The 20882-nt window shown below is 41.7% G+C and overlaps 1 protein-coding gene across 5 annotated transcripts in view; it reads right to left on the bottom strand.

Moving 5' to 3' along the window:
• Positions 1-13941: 13941 nt before the first annotated feature.
• RFX6 (regulatory factor X6) overlaps positions 13942-20882 on the bottom strand; it is a 42081-nt gene continuing 35140 nt past the window's right edge. For 3 of the 5 annotated variants that reach the window (XM_083828991.1, XM_083828989.1, XM_083828992.1), the window contains 4 exons: positions 20340-20549; positions 19306-19815; positions 18090-18308; positions 13944-16914 (listed from right to left, as the gene is read on the bottom strand). In XM_083828991.1, the coding sequence (XP_083685117.1) occupies positions 16748-16914; positions 18090-18308; positions 19306-19815; positions 20340-20549 (1106 nt within the window). In that variant the 3' untranslated portion in view covers positions 13944-16747. Of the gene's footprint in view, positions 16915-18089; positions 18309-19305; positions 19816-20339; positions 20550-20882 lie in introns of all 5 variants that reach the window. The other 2 variants (XM_083828990.1, XM_083828993.1) reach the window with 2 other exon arrangements.

Here is a 20882-nt window from a genome sequence, read left to right as displayed (position 1 = left end):
GCTTTCTGTGGCAGGTTGCAGCATTTTAGGCAGAGTGTGCTGCAGCGAGGACTCCTGTGATGCATAGCAGCAATTCCAGTTTTGATCGCTCACTGGACTCTTTACAGTTCAGCCCAGACACTTACCAGAGACCTATAAAAGATTTTGCTTTTTACATTCTTCCTCCAGTGAGCACAAGGGTACGTTGCTTCCGCGGACCTCCCGGGACTTTGCTAAAAGGGAGCGTGTGCGGGGAGGCTGTGGAGCTTTCCAGGGCTGTGCTGCCATCTCCCGATCAAAGCTGGCGCTTCCCCGGCCGGGAGGAAGGCTTGCAACCTCTTCCTTGCCAGGAGGGACAGCGAACGAGGGGCTCTGCGCCCCGCCAGCCCTGCTCTGCAAGGGCCAGATCCCTCCCTGGGGCTGCCCTACCTGCTGGGCACGGGTGGCTGTACAGAGGGCTGCGCACTTCTGGATTGCCCCGCAGGTCTGGGGAAGGCAGGGCTAGGGCTTAGTGGGAAAACGAGGGACATTTTCTGAACTACAGCTTTCAGGAAATCCCACCTGGAGTTTCGGGGTGCTTTTGGCGCACCCAACCCCCCCCTCTGGGATGCGCTCACTGTTGCTCCACCTCCAGGGGATGACTGTAGGGCCAGTAGGTCCTCGCCCCATTTTCCCTCCCATGTCCCCTCCCCGCACCGCTCATCGCCCCTTTCCTTCCCCGTCCCCCGCCGCCAGGGGACGCCCTAAGGCCGGCCGCCATCCCCGCCTGGGCCTGGGCCTGTGCCTGCCGCCGGCCCTTCCCCGCCCCGGGGCCGTGGCTGCCGGCCCCGCCGGCCTGTGGGGCCCTCGGCCCCTTCCCGTGCCCCAGGAGGGGAAGGAGGCCTGCCGAAATCACCGGCTCTTTTAAATAGGTTGGCCTGGTGTGCGCTTGTTAGACTGAGCAAAATCATAGAGTCACAGAATCATTAGGGTCGGAAAAGACCTCCGAGATCATCTGGCCCAACCATCCCCCTACCACCGATGTCACCCACTGAACCATGTCCCTAAGCACCATGTCCAGCCTTTCCTTGAACACCCCCAGGGACGGTGACTCCACCACCTGCCTGGGCAACCCGTTCCAATGCCTGACTGCTCTTTCTTCCTTCATTAATTGTTTTTCATGAAGGCATTTGATTTCTGTCCCCTGTACACCTGAAAGTGGATTTTACATTGAAGATTTAAGGAATATGCTTGCTAGCTTGACAGGAGCAAGTAAAACATTACCTACCCTTCTGTACTTTTATAAAGGCAAGTATTTCCCTCACAAATGCACAGTGCCTCTCTTGCATCCAAAACCAGAGTGATATGTATTCTTTTCCCCCTACCCCCACCCCGCTTATTTATTTAGGCTTATTTATCTCAATGAGTGAGCCATTATTGGAAAATCTTTTTGGCAATAAGGCATGAATTTGCTCTTAGGTTCCTTCTAACACAATAGTAAAGATTTAATGGCAGCATACCACCTCTCTTGCAGTATGTTTTCAGTCACTAAAGTAATGGCAAGTGGAATAAGAGACAGGTGGTGGTATCTATAAACTCCGCTAATGGCCCCATCAACATATGTTTAATGTATCCTAAACTATACTTCACATCCTACTGTTGCTAGTACATTTCCTCTGGCACCTCTTCTCAACAAAGAAATTTGGAGAGGAAAGGAAACATTAATAAACCCAAAGTGTTTAATTTAAAAGCAGACATAAAGTTTAATACTGCTCATAAGAAAGCTTATTTGTCAGGAGATCAGCTTATTATAGACCTCAATAATTTTGTTGCCAGCATTAGTGGAAGGCTTTGACAAAGCAAAGGCTTTTTAGATACAGTTATGGCCTTCGTGCTGCATTGGTTGTTTGTTCATGTCATGCAACAGCAGTATCACTTTCTAATGGATTACAAAAGTTGCAGAGGACCCTGGGCAAATGTTTGTTGGGAGAAGAAAAGGTCAGAGCTAGAACAATTGGTTTTCCACTGCTTATATTTATTTATATATGTTCCTGTACTAAAAATGTATGTTGTGTTCTGATGGAGAAGTATATTTCGGGCAGAATTCAGATTCCCTGCTTTTCTGTGGGACCTTGAAAAAACCTGTGTTGCCATTCCAGGTCCAAACTTTCAGGCCGCGAGCTTGTGTACTGGCCTTCCTCCCCCGTGTGCCTGAGAAGCACCACGCAGCCACAATCCTAGGCAGCGTCGCTAAGTACTTTGAGAACACAGATAACAGCAACGATGACAGCACCGATAGCACTTGTGTGGTCAGTGTGCATCCAAAGCCGTGCCAGTGAGTTTGGAGTGAAATCATCTGTCTTCAGAGTGCAGAGCTCCCACGTGGAATGATTACCACAGTAGTAATCTCCTGTGTAAGTGTGTGAAGTCAACGCTTCTGTGTTTAGGAACAAATTCTGTCTGGCCTACCTACAAAATGCTGAATAAAATCAAGACTTAGTGTGTCAGACAAAGGCAGAATTTGGGTGGCATAGTTTGTAGCTGGACCACAGAAGTTTTACTGAATGTGCATCATGTGAAATGACTACTGTCTGGCAGCCTGACTTAACAGTGCTATCATACTTGGTCATCAGAAGTACCTGCTTCCAAGGATCTGTTTCTTGAATAATGTTATAACTGCTATGTTAGTATGTGTTAGTATGCTTTTCCTGGTGACGTGCTTATCTACTAATAATGGTAGCCAAAATTCCCAGTCTAACTACAGAATTAATAGCATGCCTCTGGTTAGCAATATCCACTCTAAGTTTAAATCACTAAAATCAATGTATTTATCAATGTATTTTCTCTTATCCTGCTCAGGATACAACACCTTTTCCAAACAATGGGAAACAATGGGCACTGAATGTGATATTGGGGGGGGGGGGGAGGGGGGCAGAGCTGGGGGGAACAACACCAAAGCAAACCAAATAATAACAACAACAAAAATGGAGTCAGAAACAGATGTAAAGTGTCAGTTCAGGTGAGATGAGGAGTATGTACCAAACCCCAGCTAGAATTTAGGTACGCAAACGCCCCTAACTAGATACATAATCTACCTAACAAATGCTGGTAGAAATAGGCTCTTCATAGAAGGCAGCCTTTGCTTTTAGTTCCCATTTAGAGTTCAGAAAGGGAGGGAAGTGGAGCTTTCTCTTGACACCTTCTTCTTTGAAGTATCTGCCCTGGTCATGCCTCACCTGGAGTACTGTGTCCAGTTCTGGGCTCCCCAGTACAAAAAAGACAGGGATCTCCTGGAATGAGTCCAGCGGAGGGCCACAAAGATGTTACGGGGCCTGGAGCATCTTCCCTAGGAGGAAAGGCTGAGAGACCTGGGGCTGTTCAGCCTTGGGAAAAGACTGAGAGGGGATCTTACTAATGTTTTAAATTTTTATCTTAAGTGTGAGAGACAGAGGGATCTGGCCAACCTCTTTTCACTGGTTTGTGGGGACAGGACAAGGGGAAATGGCCAAAAAATGGAGCACAGGAAGTTCCATGCCAACATGCAAAATAACTCCTTCACAGTGAGGGTGACAGAGCACAGGAACAGGCTGCCCAGGGTGGTTGTGGAGTCTCCTTCTCTGGAGATATTCAAGGCCTGTCTGGATGCCTACCTGGGCAGCCTGCTCTAAGGAACCTGCTTTGGCAGGGGGGTTGGACCCTAGGATCTCTTGAGATCCCTTCCAACCCCTACAATTCGGTGATTCTGTGATTCTGTGATATGCCCAGGCAAGGGCAGACCCAGGATCAGGTTCATCTCCTGTTCTGATGCCAGCATTGTGTACTAAACTTTAGGCTGTATTTATGCTGGTTAGAGCAGTCATTAAAGAGTGGCACATTTAAATACAGAATTATCCCAGTAGCAAAAATGCTATGACTGTGCCTAATTTTTTTGTATTGATATCCTAGTTACTAAGTACATACTTGGGGTAAAAAGGGAGGTGAGTCCAAGAATATAAGAAATTACTAGAAATTCAGAAGGCTTCTACAATATGCTCTTAAGGGCTGTTTATTATTATATATAGTAACAAAAGCATTCATAAAGAAATAGCAATGCAAATTACTTTTATTACTTTTGTGTTGTCAGTGCTATGCTTGAGTTATCGTACGATTTCCAACAAAATATTTGTTCATGGTTTTATTTTTATTTTTCCTGTTATTATGGAGAATCAGTTCCACTCTAATGAAACGAAGCACTTTGTCCTGCACGTAGTCTTAACTGAAAGTCAATGGTGCTACTCATGTATGTAAAGTTAATTTAATAAAAACAGGACTGGAATATGTAGCAATTTGCAGGACCAGGCTCTAGGAATGTTTCCTCTTCCTTCTTAATAATTAAAGAAGATTTTTCTTTAGATTCACAAGGGTGTTTCCTGCCCCACTTTTTAGCCAGTGCAGTTCTCTAGTCCTTATTAAAAATTCAAGGAAAAGAGATCACCTGCTAGAAACTCTTATTTGACTTAGCAAGTATGATCTCTGACATCCAAAGACTCTCTTCATCTCTCAAATGCTATAAAAAATTATAAAAGGGTAACACAATTGTGAGAACTCCTCAGTGTTGTAGTGTAACTCTTGGAGCCCATTTCCCTTCTTGCTTTAGGTTCTGACTTTGCATTGGGCTCAGAGAGGGTGAGAAGAGGTGTTGAAGATGATCTCACATTTGTCCATTTTTGCTTTTACTTTCATGAGTCCCTATCTCTTGTCACCAGCATGTAGGTCCCTGCTTTTATCAGTCCAGGGCGGTAACAACCCAGTGTTTCATGGTGCTTTGTACATAGTTTGAATAGTGAGTATCTTAAAATGAGTCACGATGGAAGCAGATGGGACAAGATTTTAGCTTATTGCTAATAAAGCAGAGTCAGGTTTCCTCTGACTCTTGCAGCTCAGTGTTTGAGATGATGTTTATAAGGGACACGAGCCAACAGAGGGAGGATTTGCAACTACTAAACAATATGCGGAATACGTACACACTCAGGAAAGACCAAGGCCAAGTCCCTCAGCTGCAAGAGCACAGCCTAGTGAAACTTTCCTAGCATATGACATGTACAGTTGCTGCTTTGCTCCCATGTGAAAGGTCAAATTTGTGCCATTTGTGGCATTGGTTCCAATTGGGAGCAATGGCCAGATTTGTGTCACCGTTCCCAGTTTTTCCTTGCCCTATGCTTACCCATGTCCTGTTATTTTTTTCTGTAAGATCCATGGTCTGAAATAAGATGTTGCTTATTTCACCTAATTATATTTTTATTTTGTGTCTAGATAACTTTACCTACATGCTCTATTTTTTTCTCTTAATCTCTATATTAATTACTAATCAGGAGCTAATATTTATCTCAGTTGTATGCTTGCAATATTGGACTTCACACGCAATCTTGCTGAGCCTCAGCTTGCGGTATAGTATTGCAGTTTGTTTCCTTGGGTTTGTTTGTGACTCTCACAGCCGCCCATTGATGCTAAAGCAGAGATGGTTAACAAATACAAGCTGGGAAAATCAGTTGATCTTCCGTTTACTGAAGGCCTGATGGAGAGCTGTACTGCAGTAGCTAATGCAAAGTTCTGGTTAAATATTGTCCTACCGTTTGCACTATACCGTCTGTTGTTTTTACACTAAAGGCTTAGCAGAGGTTGGAGGCAGTATTGACTTTGTAATTAAACTATTTTAACTTCAGGATTTTGTAATCACCGTACTTAAACCATCTGTTATGGTACATGGGTGATTTCCCCACCCCCTCTCCGGGAACAAAACGCCATAACGTTTTTAATTGCAAAGCAGTAAGCTTCTCAGCCCCTCTCATGATGCGGGTAGCAGGGAAAATGAGGGTCATTTCCTTTTCCTAAGACAACGCGCCAAAGCTCACGGAGCGTTCGGTCACCGCGAGGGGAGGCGCACGTACGACTTCCACTCCTGGATCCTCCTGGGCCATGGTCCCAGGAGCAAAGGAGCCAGCTTCTTGGTGGGACACCTCGCTTGGAGGGCTGAGCTCTGCCTGCTCCTTGCTCAGGGCAGCGGGGTGGCTCAAGTGGGGACCACCGAGCTCCCTGTGCTTAGGGAAAGGGAGGGAAGGCAGAAGACAGAGCAGCAGCAGGCTCTGTGAAGTTACCTGTGTCAGATGACCGACCTGGGTATCTCCCCATCTGACCAGGACATCCAGCACCTTGTTTCTGATGCTGTTCAAACAGTAACATTGCTGCCTGTGTTAACTTGGGCAAATCACTGAGGATTTGCCTTAATCTGCAGATTGCACTAAATCTGTATGGGGAAAGGCATAGCAAACCTTCCTGGGGGGTGTAACAATTTGGCGTTGCCACAGAAGTAAACTGGACTGGTCTAGCACCTGGCATCACCAAAATCTGGACTTACTCATCTGTAATGAAGTCAGTGCAGAAAAGATCTTAGTTGAAACAGTTCTGATAGAAATACTGCTAGGTATTAAAGCCCGGGCTGTCTTTCTCTGCCTCTGTAAAATGAATTAATGGTATGTCTTCCTTTCTCCCACTTGCGTGGGATTCGTTTTGTTTTGCTTCACCGCATTTGTTTGCTCTGCAGTTTCAGCAGAAGTAAATGCATATCGAATGTGTACTGACATAAAGTAGGGACTTTCCAGTTTTACAAATGCAAAGTTGTTCAGAAGTCTGGATTCTTGATTCTTGGTTCGCTGCTCTGAATTTAAGTGATTATTAGATCAGAAATCTTTTTGCACCCATTAGGTAAAAATGTCTTTTCATTTTGCTTTGCCTTGCCTTAGTTTTGTGCGTTCACCTACATTTTCCTATTGGCAGTCAGTTGTGTAGACCTCGTTTGAGCAGTGTATGAGAGAAATGTACTCTCACAACTTGTCATATGAATCTGAAGTATGTTTTTAAAAAACAGAGAGACTGAGAGTTAGAGGTACAAGTGGTAGGGAATCTTCCCAGTTGTACTGAATAGAAATCACTTTTTTTCTTCTTTTAGTTTGCCAAACAAAGAAGAATTTTCTGCCAGAACAGATGAAAGTGCTAAATCAGACAGCAAACACCCTACATACCTGAATATCAGATCCAATTGTTCTCCCACGTATCATGGCAGCCACACATGTTGTATCGTCCTATGCTTTGATCTCAGCCCAAGTTTGTTTGGCTTTATAGCTTCTGAAGCTCTTCTGGAGGACAGCAGATAAAACAGTGCTCAAGAGAGGCTGATTTTTGCTGTTAAGCAGTACAGACGTACTAGGAATTCATTTGCAGGTGCAGATAGAGGGCAGGCCACCCTTTGGTGTGTCTTACATGGCCAGACACACCAACTCGCTTTGTAAAACTTCCTCAGGGAAATTTCTTCAGAGTTCCTGCAGCTGAAAGAAAACCGGCCAATGCAGCAGGATTTTAGGTATGTGAGAAATTCTGTCTCATTTAATCCCATGAGACATCAGTAACCACTGCGAGTTCTCCACTGGCTATGTCTCCTTACAAGCCATTTTAACATCCTTTATGTGTGCCCTAACAAGACTGGAATTGATGATACTGGGTTTCACCAATTTCTTTTCCCCTTGTAAAGAGAGGGCATGTTTCTATTTATATCCTTTTCTAAACAAGGACCCTTGTACCATGCTGTAATTGTGAAAAAAGGCAGTGTTTTAACCAATGCTGCTGTAGGCTAGCGACATGAAGCAAAGACAGCACGAGCTACCCACCCCCATTCTGTGAATTTTGTTTGTATCTCTGTGGCTCCTCAACATGTCCTTGTCTGGTAAATTCATTTCATTAATGCCAGTAAGCAGGAACTGCTGAGTGTGCAACACCTTAGGAAAACTGTTTGCTTAATTGAGAAACTAAATGCAGATGTAGAAGCCTTAAGTTACTGTTTTAATTGTCACTAAGCTGAAAGAACCAAAGCTAGCATTTTTAGGCTTTGAACCTACAGTCGCATGTTGTTGTTTTTTTTAACATTTTTTAATATGTTGCTATGCTCAGCCTTGAAAGGGCAAAGATCTGTTTCTTTAAAGATGGATAGATAAGGCTAACTGTAGAAATGTTTTCTTTAAATTAGACACACAGATATTTTTAGTAGGTATCTTCTATTACTTATAGGATTAAGGATTAAATCCTCACATGTAGCAAAAGCTCTTCACACCCCTCAGTGTTAATAAAGTCAGACTCCAAAGTCTATATTCAAAAATGTTTGGGCACTTTTCTCCTTATCTTTCTTGTCACCTTCCAGTTTAGCCTCCAGGACACGCAACATGTAGCCAGATGTGGATAAAACACACCTTCTCCAGCGCACACTGTCTGGACATGATCCAGTTTCAGCTCAGATGCTGTGTGATGCTCAGTTCAGTCTGCCTGGCCGAACGGCTCTGTATGTCTTTGAGGTTGGCGTTACACTTATTGGTTGGGTTGTTGTAGGGCTGCAGCCAGCCTGGGGCTGGGGCTCACAGTATGGCCCACGCAGGTAGCCAAACATCTCACATACATCTCTCCGACTGCACTGAGACTTCCCAGGGCCCACAGCCATGAAGGGAATAAAAATTTTCATGTACCCTACTGCATTACTACCACATGTCCTGTTGCCAGCCAGACTTCTCAACATCAACTGAAGGGTCTAAAGTCCCCATATGATGCATGGACAGGCTTGGGTTTCACATGGAAATCCTATGAGTCAAAACTGTAAGAATCTGTGTGAACAACAAGTGCTAAGCAGAAGGATTTGCTGAGCAAAAGCACTATTCAGGGACAAATACCCGCCTGGGAAGCAGAAGAAAGAGAACCACAGCTCCAGGCCTACATAGTTCAGCTTTGCTCATGTCCAAGTGGTCCAGGATTGCTGGCAGAAATAGTGTGCACCTCATTCCCGACTCCTGGAAGAGAGCAGGAGACCTGTGAGGATATCCTTGGAAAACTAAAAGGCTGGAGAGCAAATTCTGGTTAACATCATTAATATAGAGCAGATGTAGCCCCTGGAGTGGATGAACTTTTTTTACCACTTTCCTGCTGAGGGAACTGCTTGGCTTTGGGGTGAAGCCTGGATGTGCTCCAGCAGTTATACAGGATGGGCTATAAAATGAAGAGAAAAAGGCCACTCTGCAAAGCAGAGAGGCAAACCTATCTGACAGTACAGATGTATCTTTAGTTTCTTCTGCTGACACTGTTCCACTTCGTGTAAACTTTACATTGAGAAGACCAGAGATCTGATTTTCTTCCAAGTGAGCAAACTCCGTGATCTTAGTATAGGTAACTTCCTATATTCTAAAATTCTTTTAAAATTACCCATGCTATCAATTCTAATAATGAGTATGTTGGTAGCTTCAGAAATGGAATTGAAAGAGAACTGTTACATCTGGGGCACCAAACGTAGTTCCTCAGCTCTTTTTTCAAGAGCCAGAAGCTGGATAGCTGCTATCTTAAGCATGCCAGTAGGTTGGCCATGTAATCTCTACAATTAATGTAGTTACCAAGTAGTGAAGGATGGGGGCTGTCAGAAACTCACTGGCTGTAGAGAAGGACAGATTCAGTTTATCAGGCAGTGGCTGGCACACCTACTTGTGAAAAAAAAGTGTAGAGTCTAAGTAAAGATGCTGTTAGAGGATGCTGGACACTGGAGCTAGATCTGAAGGCTGATCAAACTGAAGAAGAAAAGACCCTATTAGAGACAAAGCAAGGGCTGTTTATTGTTCACCCTTGTGTTATATACTTGGTATTTTTACTGTAGTGTGGATATTCTAAAACACATTATTTTAATTAATTAAATTTTGAGTGATTTCCATGTATCTTGATGAGAAACAGCTGACATTAAAAAGTCATCTTCTGAAAAAAACTGAATGATACAAGAATTAAATATGACAAGAATAAAAAAGATGAATAATATCAAACTCTAAATGTAGAATTTCACTGTATGTCTTTTTCTACTGTAGCAACCAGGGCACAAAGGCAGTATGAACATGTGGCCCTTTATTTGATCAAGGATAATAATCAACTAAGCCAAAAGGAAGGGAAGTAGATTTTCCTAGTTCAACTGCTAATATAATCTTCTACGTGTTTCCAATTGTGTAACCATTGCTACATGCAGCATTGTTAAATGGGAAGAAAACTGTGCAAATAATGAAGAACCCAAAATATGGAGAAATGGTATCTGGTGTTACTAATTATGAAATGGGCACAATGTCCTGCCTCCCTCCCTTTCGGATCCCAGCCCTGCTTTTCCCCTGCTTTCCCTGCTCATGTCTCTGTTGACAGGTTCAGTGAGAATTGATTCTGCTGAACCTTGTAATTGCTACAAATGTGTGGTGACCATGGAAGAAGCATACTTTGTGGCAGGATCTCCTGCTTTCCTGGTCTTTCACCATCACAGTAACGGTGATTATCTGCGGTCTAATCATTAGCAATGCTGCAGCATCTCTCTAGAGGCTAGAGATACCTATAGTCCTACCTATACCTATCATTTTCATCTTGAGGTGTGGAAAATGTGCCTCTTTTCGAGCAGAGCATCTTCAGCTACTGTCCACATAGACATGCCAAGACAGCCAGTGACCAGTTGTCCTCCTTCCTGAAGCCCCCATTGAGAAACAGGGTAAAACTCTTAAGTCCTACTTTGCAGGCACCAATTCTTTTCCATTCTCCAGCTGCATCTTTCAACCAAGTGCCAAAGCACACTGTTTTTCTTTAGAAATGTGCTGAGCTGCTCTGAAAACGCTGAAGGACATTTAATGTATCTGGGATGCCAGAAGTACTAAATATCATAGGAAGGAAGCATTCAACATAACTCACATGACCAAAAATGTTTGTAGGAGCAGTGAAGAGGCTGAGTGGCTCTCTGACTTCCTTAGCATGAGGGTGATTTCTGGTCTCCATGAATGGCTGGCATTGAGACTCTGGGCAGAGCTCTTCGTTCTCTCTTGGAGATAGACAGATAGAGCATGCCTCTAAGTATAGTGTAGGAAGGGAAGATGTTGAGCTCAGGAGCAACTTGGAAAATTATTTTTCTCCCTCTGGTTTTTCAGATTCATATAATTTATTGCAAGATAATTCCTCATGGTTATGCTCATCTTCTGAGAAACACCCAAAATAATTTTGTTGTTCTCCAGACTTCTGCTTTAACTCCCCAGGAACGCTGCTTATCACACCTTACGGTATCAACTTCTCTTCTTGTTCTGACTTTATCCTCTGCATCCATCTACAGTTCCTGATGTTATACTTACACATCCACACATTTTTCTCTGTTTGCAACATTAACCTATTAATACCCTTACCACAATCAAAACTCTGTGACTGCCTGTGCAATTAGATTTCCAATTTGTACTCATGACAGATCTTGCACACAAGTGTGGATAATGTAACCAGGTGGACCCATGCAGCAATATCCCCAAATCTCAGTAAAGCTCTAATAGACTCTAATAGACTCTAATAACTTATATCTAGTTTCAGCTTTTTCCCTTAAAATACCTATGTGGTTCCTTGAAACGTTTCCCTCTCCTATGAAGAAAGGCTGGGAGAGCTGGGGATGTCCAGCCTGGAGAAGAGAAGGCTCCGGGGAGACCTCACTGAGGTCTTTCAATACTTAAAGGAGGCTTATAAAAAGGACGGAGAAGGACTCTTTACTCAGGTAGATAATGATAGAACAAGGGAGGATGGTCTTAAACTACATGAGGGTAGATTTAGGTTAGAAATTAGGAAGAAATTCTTCACTGGAAGGTATAGTGAGGCACTGGCACAGGTTGCCCAGAGAAGCTGTGGATGCCCCATCCCTGGAGGTGTTCAAGGCCAGGCTGGATGGGGCCTTGGCCAACCTGATCTAATGGGTGGTGTCCCTGATGTGGCAGGGCGTTGGAACTAGGTGCTCTTTAAGGTCCCTTCCAACTCAAGCCATTCTGTGATTCTATGATTCTATGAATGTTTAAGTAAAATAGACTTGAAACTAATTTAAAAGCTCTTTCCAGCTCCAGGAACAGACTGAGTTCCTTAGTCAATATTGTCTGTCCTGTATCCAGACTTCAGAAAGATTAGACCCTAAACCAAAACCTAACCATATACCTAAGCTTATACCCTGTCAGTTATGTACAGCTAAATGACCACGTTGACAATGGCCCTTACCCTGGCTTGATGACTTCTTTCAGGCTTGCACGTAATTTGGGTTTACCAGGTTAAGGTAACCTAAACCCCAGCTCTAAACTAAAGCCTATCTAAGTGTAAAGCTAGTCACAAGTCCAGTCCTAACATTAGGAATTACTCCAAGACTCACATTTCGGAAGCTTCTCTCTCTTTTCTGGAATGCCTCCTAGACTTAACATTGATCCTAGCTCACACTGTTACAGATCCAGGCCTAGCCTTTTATTCCAACTCTTAGATGAAGCTAATGACTGTGTCTATGGCTTTTACTAATTTTAAGGCTCTATCTAATCTTAAATCCGTAATTAGTTCAGATTCATTGGTTTATGTTGGCCTGAACCCCAGCCATGACTTTAAATTCCCCTGTGCCAGCCTCAGACATCTGGTTGACAATATGGTCTCCGTCAGCTAGAACATCAAATTATTCACACTTAGAAAGTTACTTCTAGACCTGACTTTAACCTAAAGGGCCCATCTTCTTTAATCTCCATATGTAAACTTCAATTCAACTTGAAGTTTACTTTTAAGACTAGATCTTGAAAAAATCATATGTAGATCAGCTGGTCTGGCAACAGGTTTCATATGAGTTCAACAGCCCCTGATAAATGCACAAGTAACGCACTTTCACCAGTTCCTGACCAAGTAAATCTTAATTCTGACTACAATATTAATAGACTAATATATTAATCTGTGTTAATAGATTAATCTATATTAATAGATTAGGTCTGTATTTTGTTTCATTTAGAACTAAGCACATTTTGTGAATCTCTGTAAGCAGCAGCATTAAGCTGAGCTTGATGCTTCTAAATCTAATATTCACTCATGGTCTCAACTTCATGTTGACCCAACCCCTGCAGTTAACCCTAATGCCAAAACTAACTCAGACTTAAGCTCCACCCTGACCAAATCCCTAAGAATAAAGCAGCAAACTTTCCCGAATTAGGGAAAAGCCCCACTCTCCAGAGCTATAAACCAAGCTCAGGCATTATGCATGCTCATGCAACATGGTAGAGTGAATCCCAGCCCCTAAGCCCAGATATAACCATTCCTAAATTTAACAAACTGAGTTCATCATTAAAGCTAGACCTGTGGTGTATTTCAGGCTGCCAATTTCATACAGCCTACCCTTGCCCAGGCTCCAACCCTAAGGCTAATACCAAATATAATCCTATCCCTAACACTTGATTAGTGATTGCAATTAAACCTTAGCCCAAAACTATTCATACAAACAGCTGCTACATACAGCTCCAAATTAAACGTTATCTCTTCCCAGGTACCAAAGTCAGGTAAGGCCTCCTGTATTACCTAGATCTAATCTCCAGCAGGCAGCCTCAATGATTTTAGATGTAGCGTGATGGCCCCTTTATGCACAGCAGTATTTGGTGCTGCGGGGCCCCCTGCATGTAGCAGTGCCTCTTTGTCCACAGGTGCATCATTAACAACCCGTATTGTTACTCTCTTGCTCCTACTGAGTCCAGTGTTTTTCTGCCTGATCATTGATTCTTCTCCTACCACTTAGTTTCTTCTTTCCACCTCAACCCACTGCAGAGCAGGCCCCCTTGCTCTCCACAGGCACTCACTATGGGATGGAGGGAGCTGGCAGAGTGCTGACCTACCCAGTAAGACACATTTGGCATGTGGGATGACAATGTGACACTCAGGTTCGTTGTGGAGCCCAAATCAGGAACCAACTGTGCCAAACCAGTGTTCAGTGCCACTTCTTTGCAGTTCTGTCCTTTTTACAAGTAATTTCACCGTGCTTTCTCTACACATTTGAAGGTAAAGGCAAAATGTCTTTTGCTAATTGTGAGTCTAGAGTAAAATTCTCATGGTCCTAATTGTCTTCCGAGAATTGCATTTTTCTTCCAGCATGAATTATGTAAATTTTCCTGCTGCACTGCTAGGCACGGAATCATGCCACACAAGACAATTGATTCTTCTCCAATATTGCTTCTTCATGCTTGATCTAATTTGTATTAAAAATCTGTTTTACTTTAGAACTGACAGCAGGTTTAACTTGTTCATCCATTTTGCCTTTTCTAGCACCTGTTCAAATTCAGTGATATTGGCAAATAGATCAGAAGGATTTCACTTGTATCTTTCCTTCTCATGGAGAAGCAAAACAAACAAACACCAAAAAAAGATCCACTTTTCAGTAATATTCATTTGACACTGATTGTGCTCAATATCTACATTTTTTTTTTAAATCTCAGATTTCCTTGCATGCATATATTAGAAACAACATAGTAATGCGTATACAAAAGTGTAACTGAACTGAGCATTGCAGACCACCAAGTAGCCACTCCATTAATTCCCTATGTTATTTACTGTAATGCTGCCACACATCCAAAAGTAAGAATCTTCCCATGGGGTATCGCCAAAAAATGTGAGCAATTGTGTTTTCCACTGATAAAACTTACTCCATTCATCAAACCACACATTCAACTGAACTGGTCATGAGAAGGACATTTCTCATTTGGTTTTGTTGGATACAATTATCATGTTTTTGCCTTGTTATGCAACTCTGAGAGAGATTCCGCTTAACTGGCTATTTGAATATTAGATTTTTTTTTTCCTGCTCTTTACTGTTTATAATGAACTGAAATTTACAACAGTGTGATACTTCATGGTACTCTGAGTTTTGCAGCCATCATGAGAATCAGCACATTTAATGATAGGCTGTTGTTTCTTATCTCAGATAAAGTGCAGATAAGGTAGTTTATGCCCCACCCAAAAAAGAAAAATCCCCAATGCAAAATGGCTCACATGAAAAAAAGAGAAAATGATGCATATAAATTACATATGAGTCACTTTGTGCCACCAACTGTGCTTTTTATGTAGGACCTGATGGACTAAAACCCTGTCTGCTAGTGGTTGCCTACTTCCTCTAAATTATACATATTTACTCTCATAAATTCAATGATCTAGGAGTTTCCAGTTTAAAGTAATTATATAGGCCATGCCATTTGTCAGCAGAGGGAGCCAAGTAGTTCAGAACAGGGATATCTCTTCCCTTTCTACTTCCCTTCCCCATCTTATCCCACTTGGAATGGGAGGGATCTCCGCACTCACAACAGATGAAATCTGTGTTGACCAGTTTAGATGGAGATCCTGAATTTATAAGACTAATGTTAGGAGAAAATGTATCCTGTTCTGAATAATTATGCAGAATTAACTATTTTGCAGTAGTTACTACACTTGCTGTAAAGCCATGCCCAATAAATATTTGCTTGTATTACCACAAAATACCATTGAGAATTTTTGTTAAAACCAAAACTTTCCTGCATCAGTATAGCATTTTTGGTTGCAACATAAGACTTCACCCTGAATCTGACCCTGGAGTCTTCATCTTTATTACTGAACTATGATGTCTCAATTCTGCATCATATATGTCACATCAGGAATTATTCATGAGCTAACCCTGTCAATGTTCTTTATTACTTTTTTTTTTTTTTTTTTTCCCTGTGGTCAGACTTTTCATTACAGAAAACATGGAAGGAACTTGGACATTAAATAGGCTCAATTCAGAAGACTGCATTTAAATTCAAATTTAAATCTAATGTTGGGTCCATCTGATTATAAAACGACATCTGTTGTTTCATGAATGTGTAGCAAGAAGCTTATAAAATAAGTGTATTCTTTTCTCTGTCCTCTTTAATATCATTAAGTAAATATTCTTCACCTGGCTTCTTCAAAAAATACATGAATTAATATTTATATATAGAATATCATGGCACTTGTAAAATATTTTTAATTAAAACAGCTGATCTGGAGGATTGCAAAATTTTTTGATCATCTTTACTACTTTGGGGCTGAATACACACAATTAGCTTATACCCATGAAAGCCGATGGACATCTTTTTGTGGATTTCCATCAGTATAAATTTGGGGATCATACCACAAGTAATATCAAAATCTCATGACATTTTGTGGCATTATTTCATTTGTTTCAGTTAACCAGCTACAGGAGCAGGCTACTGAAATTAGTTAGCTAATGATACCTGCATGTTTTGTTGGTTGTATTTTAAGAGAAAGTGGTCCATTTTAAAAGAAAAAAAAATATCCCACAATATGTTTTATTTATTTCCTGAGGACTTTCACTTACACAAATAGGCACTAGACATTTGAAATTGACTTTCCAAAGCACAACACAGTTAAAAAAAAAAAAAAGAATTTGGCTTAGTTTCATTTAAAACAGTAAAAATTGACCTTGTAAACATTTCCATAGGAGGTAGGATACATACATTTGACAATTTGTCAAATAAGAGAAAGTAAACAGTTACTCTGTGGTCCTAATAAATAATGAGCAACACAGGCATTAAATAAACATTTTTATATAAAAAGATATAAGTGAAAGACTAAAATAGCATTTTTAATAAATTAGGAAGAGATGTAATCATTTCTTTACAACTTAGTCTTGCTTTCAAGAATCACTGGTTCTTTATGCTCACCCTGAATTTCTGACTTAAAAGCTGTAATGAAACCAATCCTGAGTTATTCACAAGCAGGACACAATCTGAATATAGCTTCTTTTCCATGTGGAGGGGTGCTAATATCTCTAAAATGGCTCTACACCTATATATAATACTTTTCTAATTCATCAGCATAAAAAGATTGCCATCATAGCCTTAATGTCTGAATTTGGAAAGTACGCTTAAGGCACTGACATGTCTGTCCCAGTTCAGGTTCCCCCAGCAGCTGCTCCCATGAAGACTGTGTTGATTGGTGGTAAAGATGATACCATCTCTCTGCTTGGTGGGCCATGAGACTCCAGATTTTCCTGAGGAGGGAACTGACCAGATGTTCCATACATACACTGGGAAGAAGATGCGGTTTGCATGTTTGAAGCTGTGGGGAAAAAAGGTTATCATCATTGCAAGTTTTCTATCTATTGTATTTAACAAAAAACACGGTACAATTTAATCTGATGGAAGCACTTATCTACCAGGTGCATCATCTGAAGGACTGAAATTTCAACAGTCTTATACTTCACTCAATTTACTTATACTTCTATAATTTTTCTTCAGTGGCTCCTCACAGCATCAGGGTATAGGTCAAAACCTCATGTCAGTGAACTCAGCTAAAAATCCTGCTCCAGGCCTGACAATTACAGCCTGAGTATAAGCCATCTTCTATGAAAACTGTGCAAAGCTATTTACATTTGCTATATACATTTTTCCATATCTTGCACCATTCAGGTCCATGTTCACTGATGGTACCACTGCCACCATCTGGAACATATCAACACAGAATACAAGAGACGCTTGGTGGGCACAATCCTTTCATCGTGGTGCTGGCTTTTTCCCCTTCCTTAACATCCTTAAAAGAACTGACTATTGAATTCTTGCAGAGCCTTAAAAATTCAAGTAATGACTGATCTTCTGTGCATGCTTAACAGGTAAGTAGTAGGAAGAGGTAACCTTGTGGAGAAACGAACAGGCTGTGCCCTAGTTTACATCTTCCAAGCAATACTTGTGAGCTTTTTGGGAATATAAAAGCAAACTCAGCTACCATTTTTTTGATGCACATGCCAAATTAGGTAATTTCACCTAAAATTCACTGTCAGTAGGAGGTTTGCCTAATTCACATAGTTGTTGAAGCATAGGACAGGAAGGGAGTATACTACAGGAAATATGTATGTAGACTTCCCTGACGTAGGGTTCATTTGATCTGCTTCACAGCGAGGATCGTAAAGAGCCCTTAGAGGAGCCCAGTTCATTATTAGCTCACTTAACAGTTAGAAAATATTTCCTAATATAGATTTTCCTGCAATTCAGGCCAGCCATTCCAATCCTCATGGACAATATATCACAGCCCTCTTAACAGGAACAAAGAGTTATTAAAGCCACTGCCTTGCAATTTTAAGGAAACAATATCTTATGATACATCCCAGGTGGATGTATTAGCTATTTCATCTCTATATTGCATCTTATATGTAGTATATGTGAGCTACAGTTTAACTCTCAGCACTTGTTAAGATGCCAAACAGTTCATAGCTCTTCTTCAGTACTGGATATACTTACGCATAGGAGTCCGACAGACAATAGAAGGTGGGGACTCTGTGTAGTATGAGCCTGTTTGTTTTCTTCCGCTGTCATCCAAGATATTCAGTGGATCATGTATATCATTGTATGATGGCAATGATCGAATGCTACTTACACTGCTGATTACAGAAACATGTTGATCAACCATTGATCCAAGTCTGTGAGATTCTGGATAATTTATATTGTTTCCATAATATCCTATTGACAGGAGATTGAAAAAAAAAAAAAAGAGCGGAGCGAAATTACTATTGAAAAGAAAGGAATAGGTAATTATTGGCTGAATCCCTCAAGAATAAGGTTATTTATGTACATATATAGCCTAATAACATCAGTAACTCATGCAATGATTGACCCAAAAGAGGGGTAGGTAACAAGGGTGTAAAAAATCCTAGGAATTCAGTCATGCCTTCAGTACAGAATTGCAGCTCCATTCTAAGTTCAGAATTAAAGAGTAGCCTGTGATCAGAGGACAGAAGAGATGCCATATGGACTCATATCAGTCATGTGGACTCATGGAAGGGAGTTCAGTGGTCCCTTCTGAAGCTGACAGTCAAGGAAAATATACATGGAAAGAAATTCTGCATGGTGATACAGCATACACAACTTCATATATAAGCAATATTTCCATTGTGTCTTTCCTCCAGAAGAGGGTGGCCTTTTGCTGACTATATCTCTGAAGCAGATTGTGGCAACAACTTTACACTTGAAGCATGGGAAATATTAGGGCCAAAGTCTCAAGTTAATGCTAATGCAAATTTTTATTCATTTCTCTTTCACCATCTTGAACCTAGGACTAGAATGGCCCACTATGCTGATCCCAAAGGTAAGTTATCTTATGCCTGCTCTGCTTCAGAGTAGGTGTTCTGGGGACTGTTCAAGAGATTGCTAATCACAAAGGAATCCTGGTTTTGCTTCCATTGTGAAAGACACAGCAGTGGTGCTAGAAGAAGATTGGCATAGGTGCAATAGAGGCATCTGAGGTCAACTGAGGATTCCCCAGAGGAAAATAAATCCTGAAGTAGCTTGTTAAGCTGCTTTGCAATCTATGTGTGCCATCAGAGAAGTGGAAAACGGGAAGGTATAAATAAGAGCAGAAAACAAGCTTCCATAGGAAAAAGCAGAGAAAGACTCTTTCACTCCAGCACAGAAAGAGAAACAGAAGAGAAAAATAAAATATATTTGTATATATTAATACCGTTGGAAGCATTAGGGGCATATGTTGCTCCTGGACAAGTAGACACTGAGTTGCTCAAGAAATTGAAGCTCCCAGTATTCAGAAACTGCATACTGTGAGTGTCCTGAGGCATGGATGAGGGACCATAACTGGAAGGAGATCTGGCACTGTACGGAGATACAGCACAACTGTTGTTGAAGTAGTCTCTGGAGAACTGCTGTTCACTTAATGCATTGAAACGGCTGTGCTCTGCTCTGTGGTGGTAAACTCCCGGCGTGGAATGGGCCTGAGTTCTGAACATAGCCTGGTAATTGGAATTGTTTCCATAGTAATTCTGATTAGTTTGCGACAAAGTCTGATAAAGGGGTTCTGAGTAGGAAGAGCACTGTGAATGTGTGGATAACACCGGGCCTACACTTGGAGGCCTCACAGCCATTGGCCCCTGGTTGATAACACTTCCTCGGCTGACCAGGGCGGGTGAAATGGGTGGAGTCATCAGGTGACCAGTGCTTTCAGACAGCTCCATCTGACCTGGAATAATAAACATTAGCCATCAATAGTGTTACTACTGCAGTACTGCTGAATACACGGAATGTGTTAAGACACACTGGTGAAGTGCATGTTACCATCTGAAACCTTTACAGACAATATGCATTGGCTCCCACCTGTACAATGCTGGTTCTTTAATTCATGGTTTAGGGCTAGGAAACTTCCCAATTTCATTTTCCAGATTGGAGGCTTCCACATTCAGTGTGAAATTCCAGCAGATACAAGCCTTGTGCACTCAAGATGTTATTGTTTGTTCATGCCTCACAAGAACCTCATCAAGCCATGACATGTAGGGTATTTTTACCATTGTACCAAGAGGATCTCTTACTGGCAGGGCTCTACAGTTGTCCCCTTCCATGAATCAGCGCAGAAGATGAGCTTACGAAATGTTATTTACCAGAGGTCCTCATAAATACATATGGTCATTTTTACTCTTGCAGTAATGTGATGCCGTGGATTGAAAGAGTAACAAGCAAATAGGAGAGACTAGGAGAACAGATACATACCTGTCAGCTGCATATTTTCACTGTCTCCTGTGGCAAAGGGATTCAGACCAGAAGGTACACTGCTGGGCTGGCTAGCTGACAAGGACACATAGGTTTGCTCTGCTAGGCACTCATTTTTGACTGAAGTGTCACTGGTCAGAGGAGCAGCTTTGTTACGATTTGCTAGGAAGCAAGAGCTGGGTGATGCAGTAAAGGTGGCTTTGCTTGCATCTGGAAGAGTAAGTGAAAACTGTTGGTGGCTGTTATGAGTGCTCATTGCACATAAATTCAACACTAGTATATAGGCAGCACATGAGCTGCCTGATCTGTTCATGACTTTGGTTGCTTATTTTAAAACCCAGCGAAGCCTCCATCTTTTGCATGCAGTTGAAAACAAATATGCTCTACTCTTGATCTTCCCAGACGAACTGTCTGAATTGTATTCTGTGACCACAGATCTACAAAACAGATGCTGATGGTGTTATCAGTTCCTTACTGAAGTCATCATAGTAAAGACATGGATTAGATTTATTTCCTTGTAATAAATGTCAGCAATGAAGTCAA

Source organism: Anser anser, assembly GCF_964211835.1.
Source record: "Anser anser genome assembly, chromosome: 3".
In the NCBI taxonomy this organism is placed as follows: Eukaryota; Metazoa; Chordata; class Aves; order Anseriformes; family Anatidae; genus Anser; species Anser anser.
This window is presented reverse-complemented; position numbering and strand designations above follow the sequence as displayed.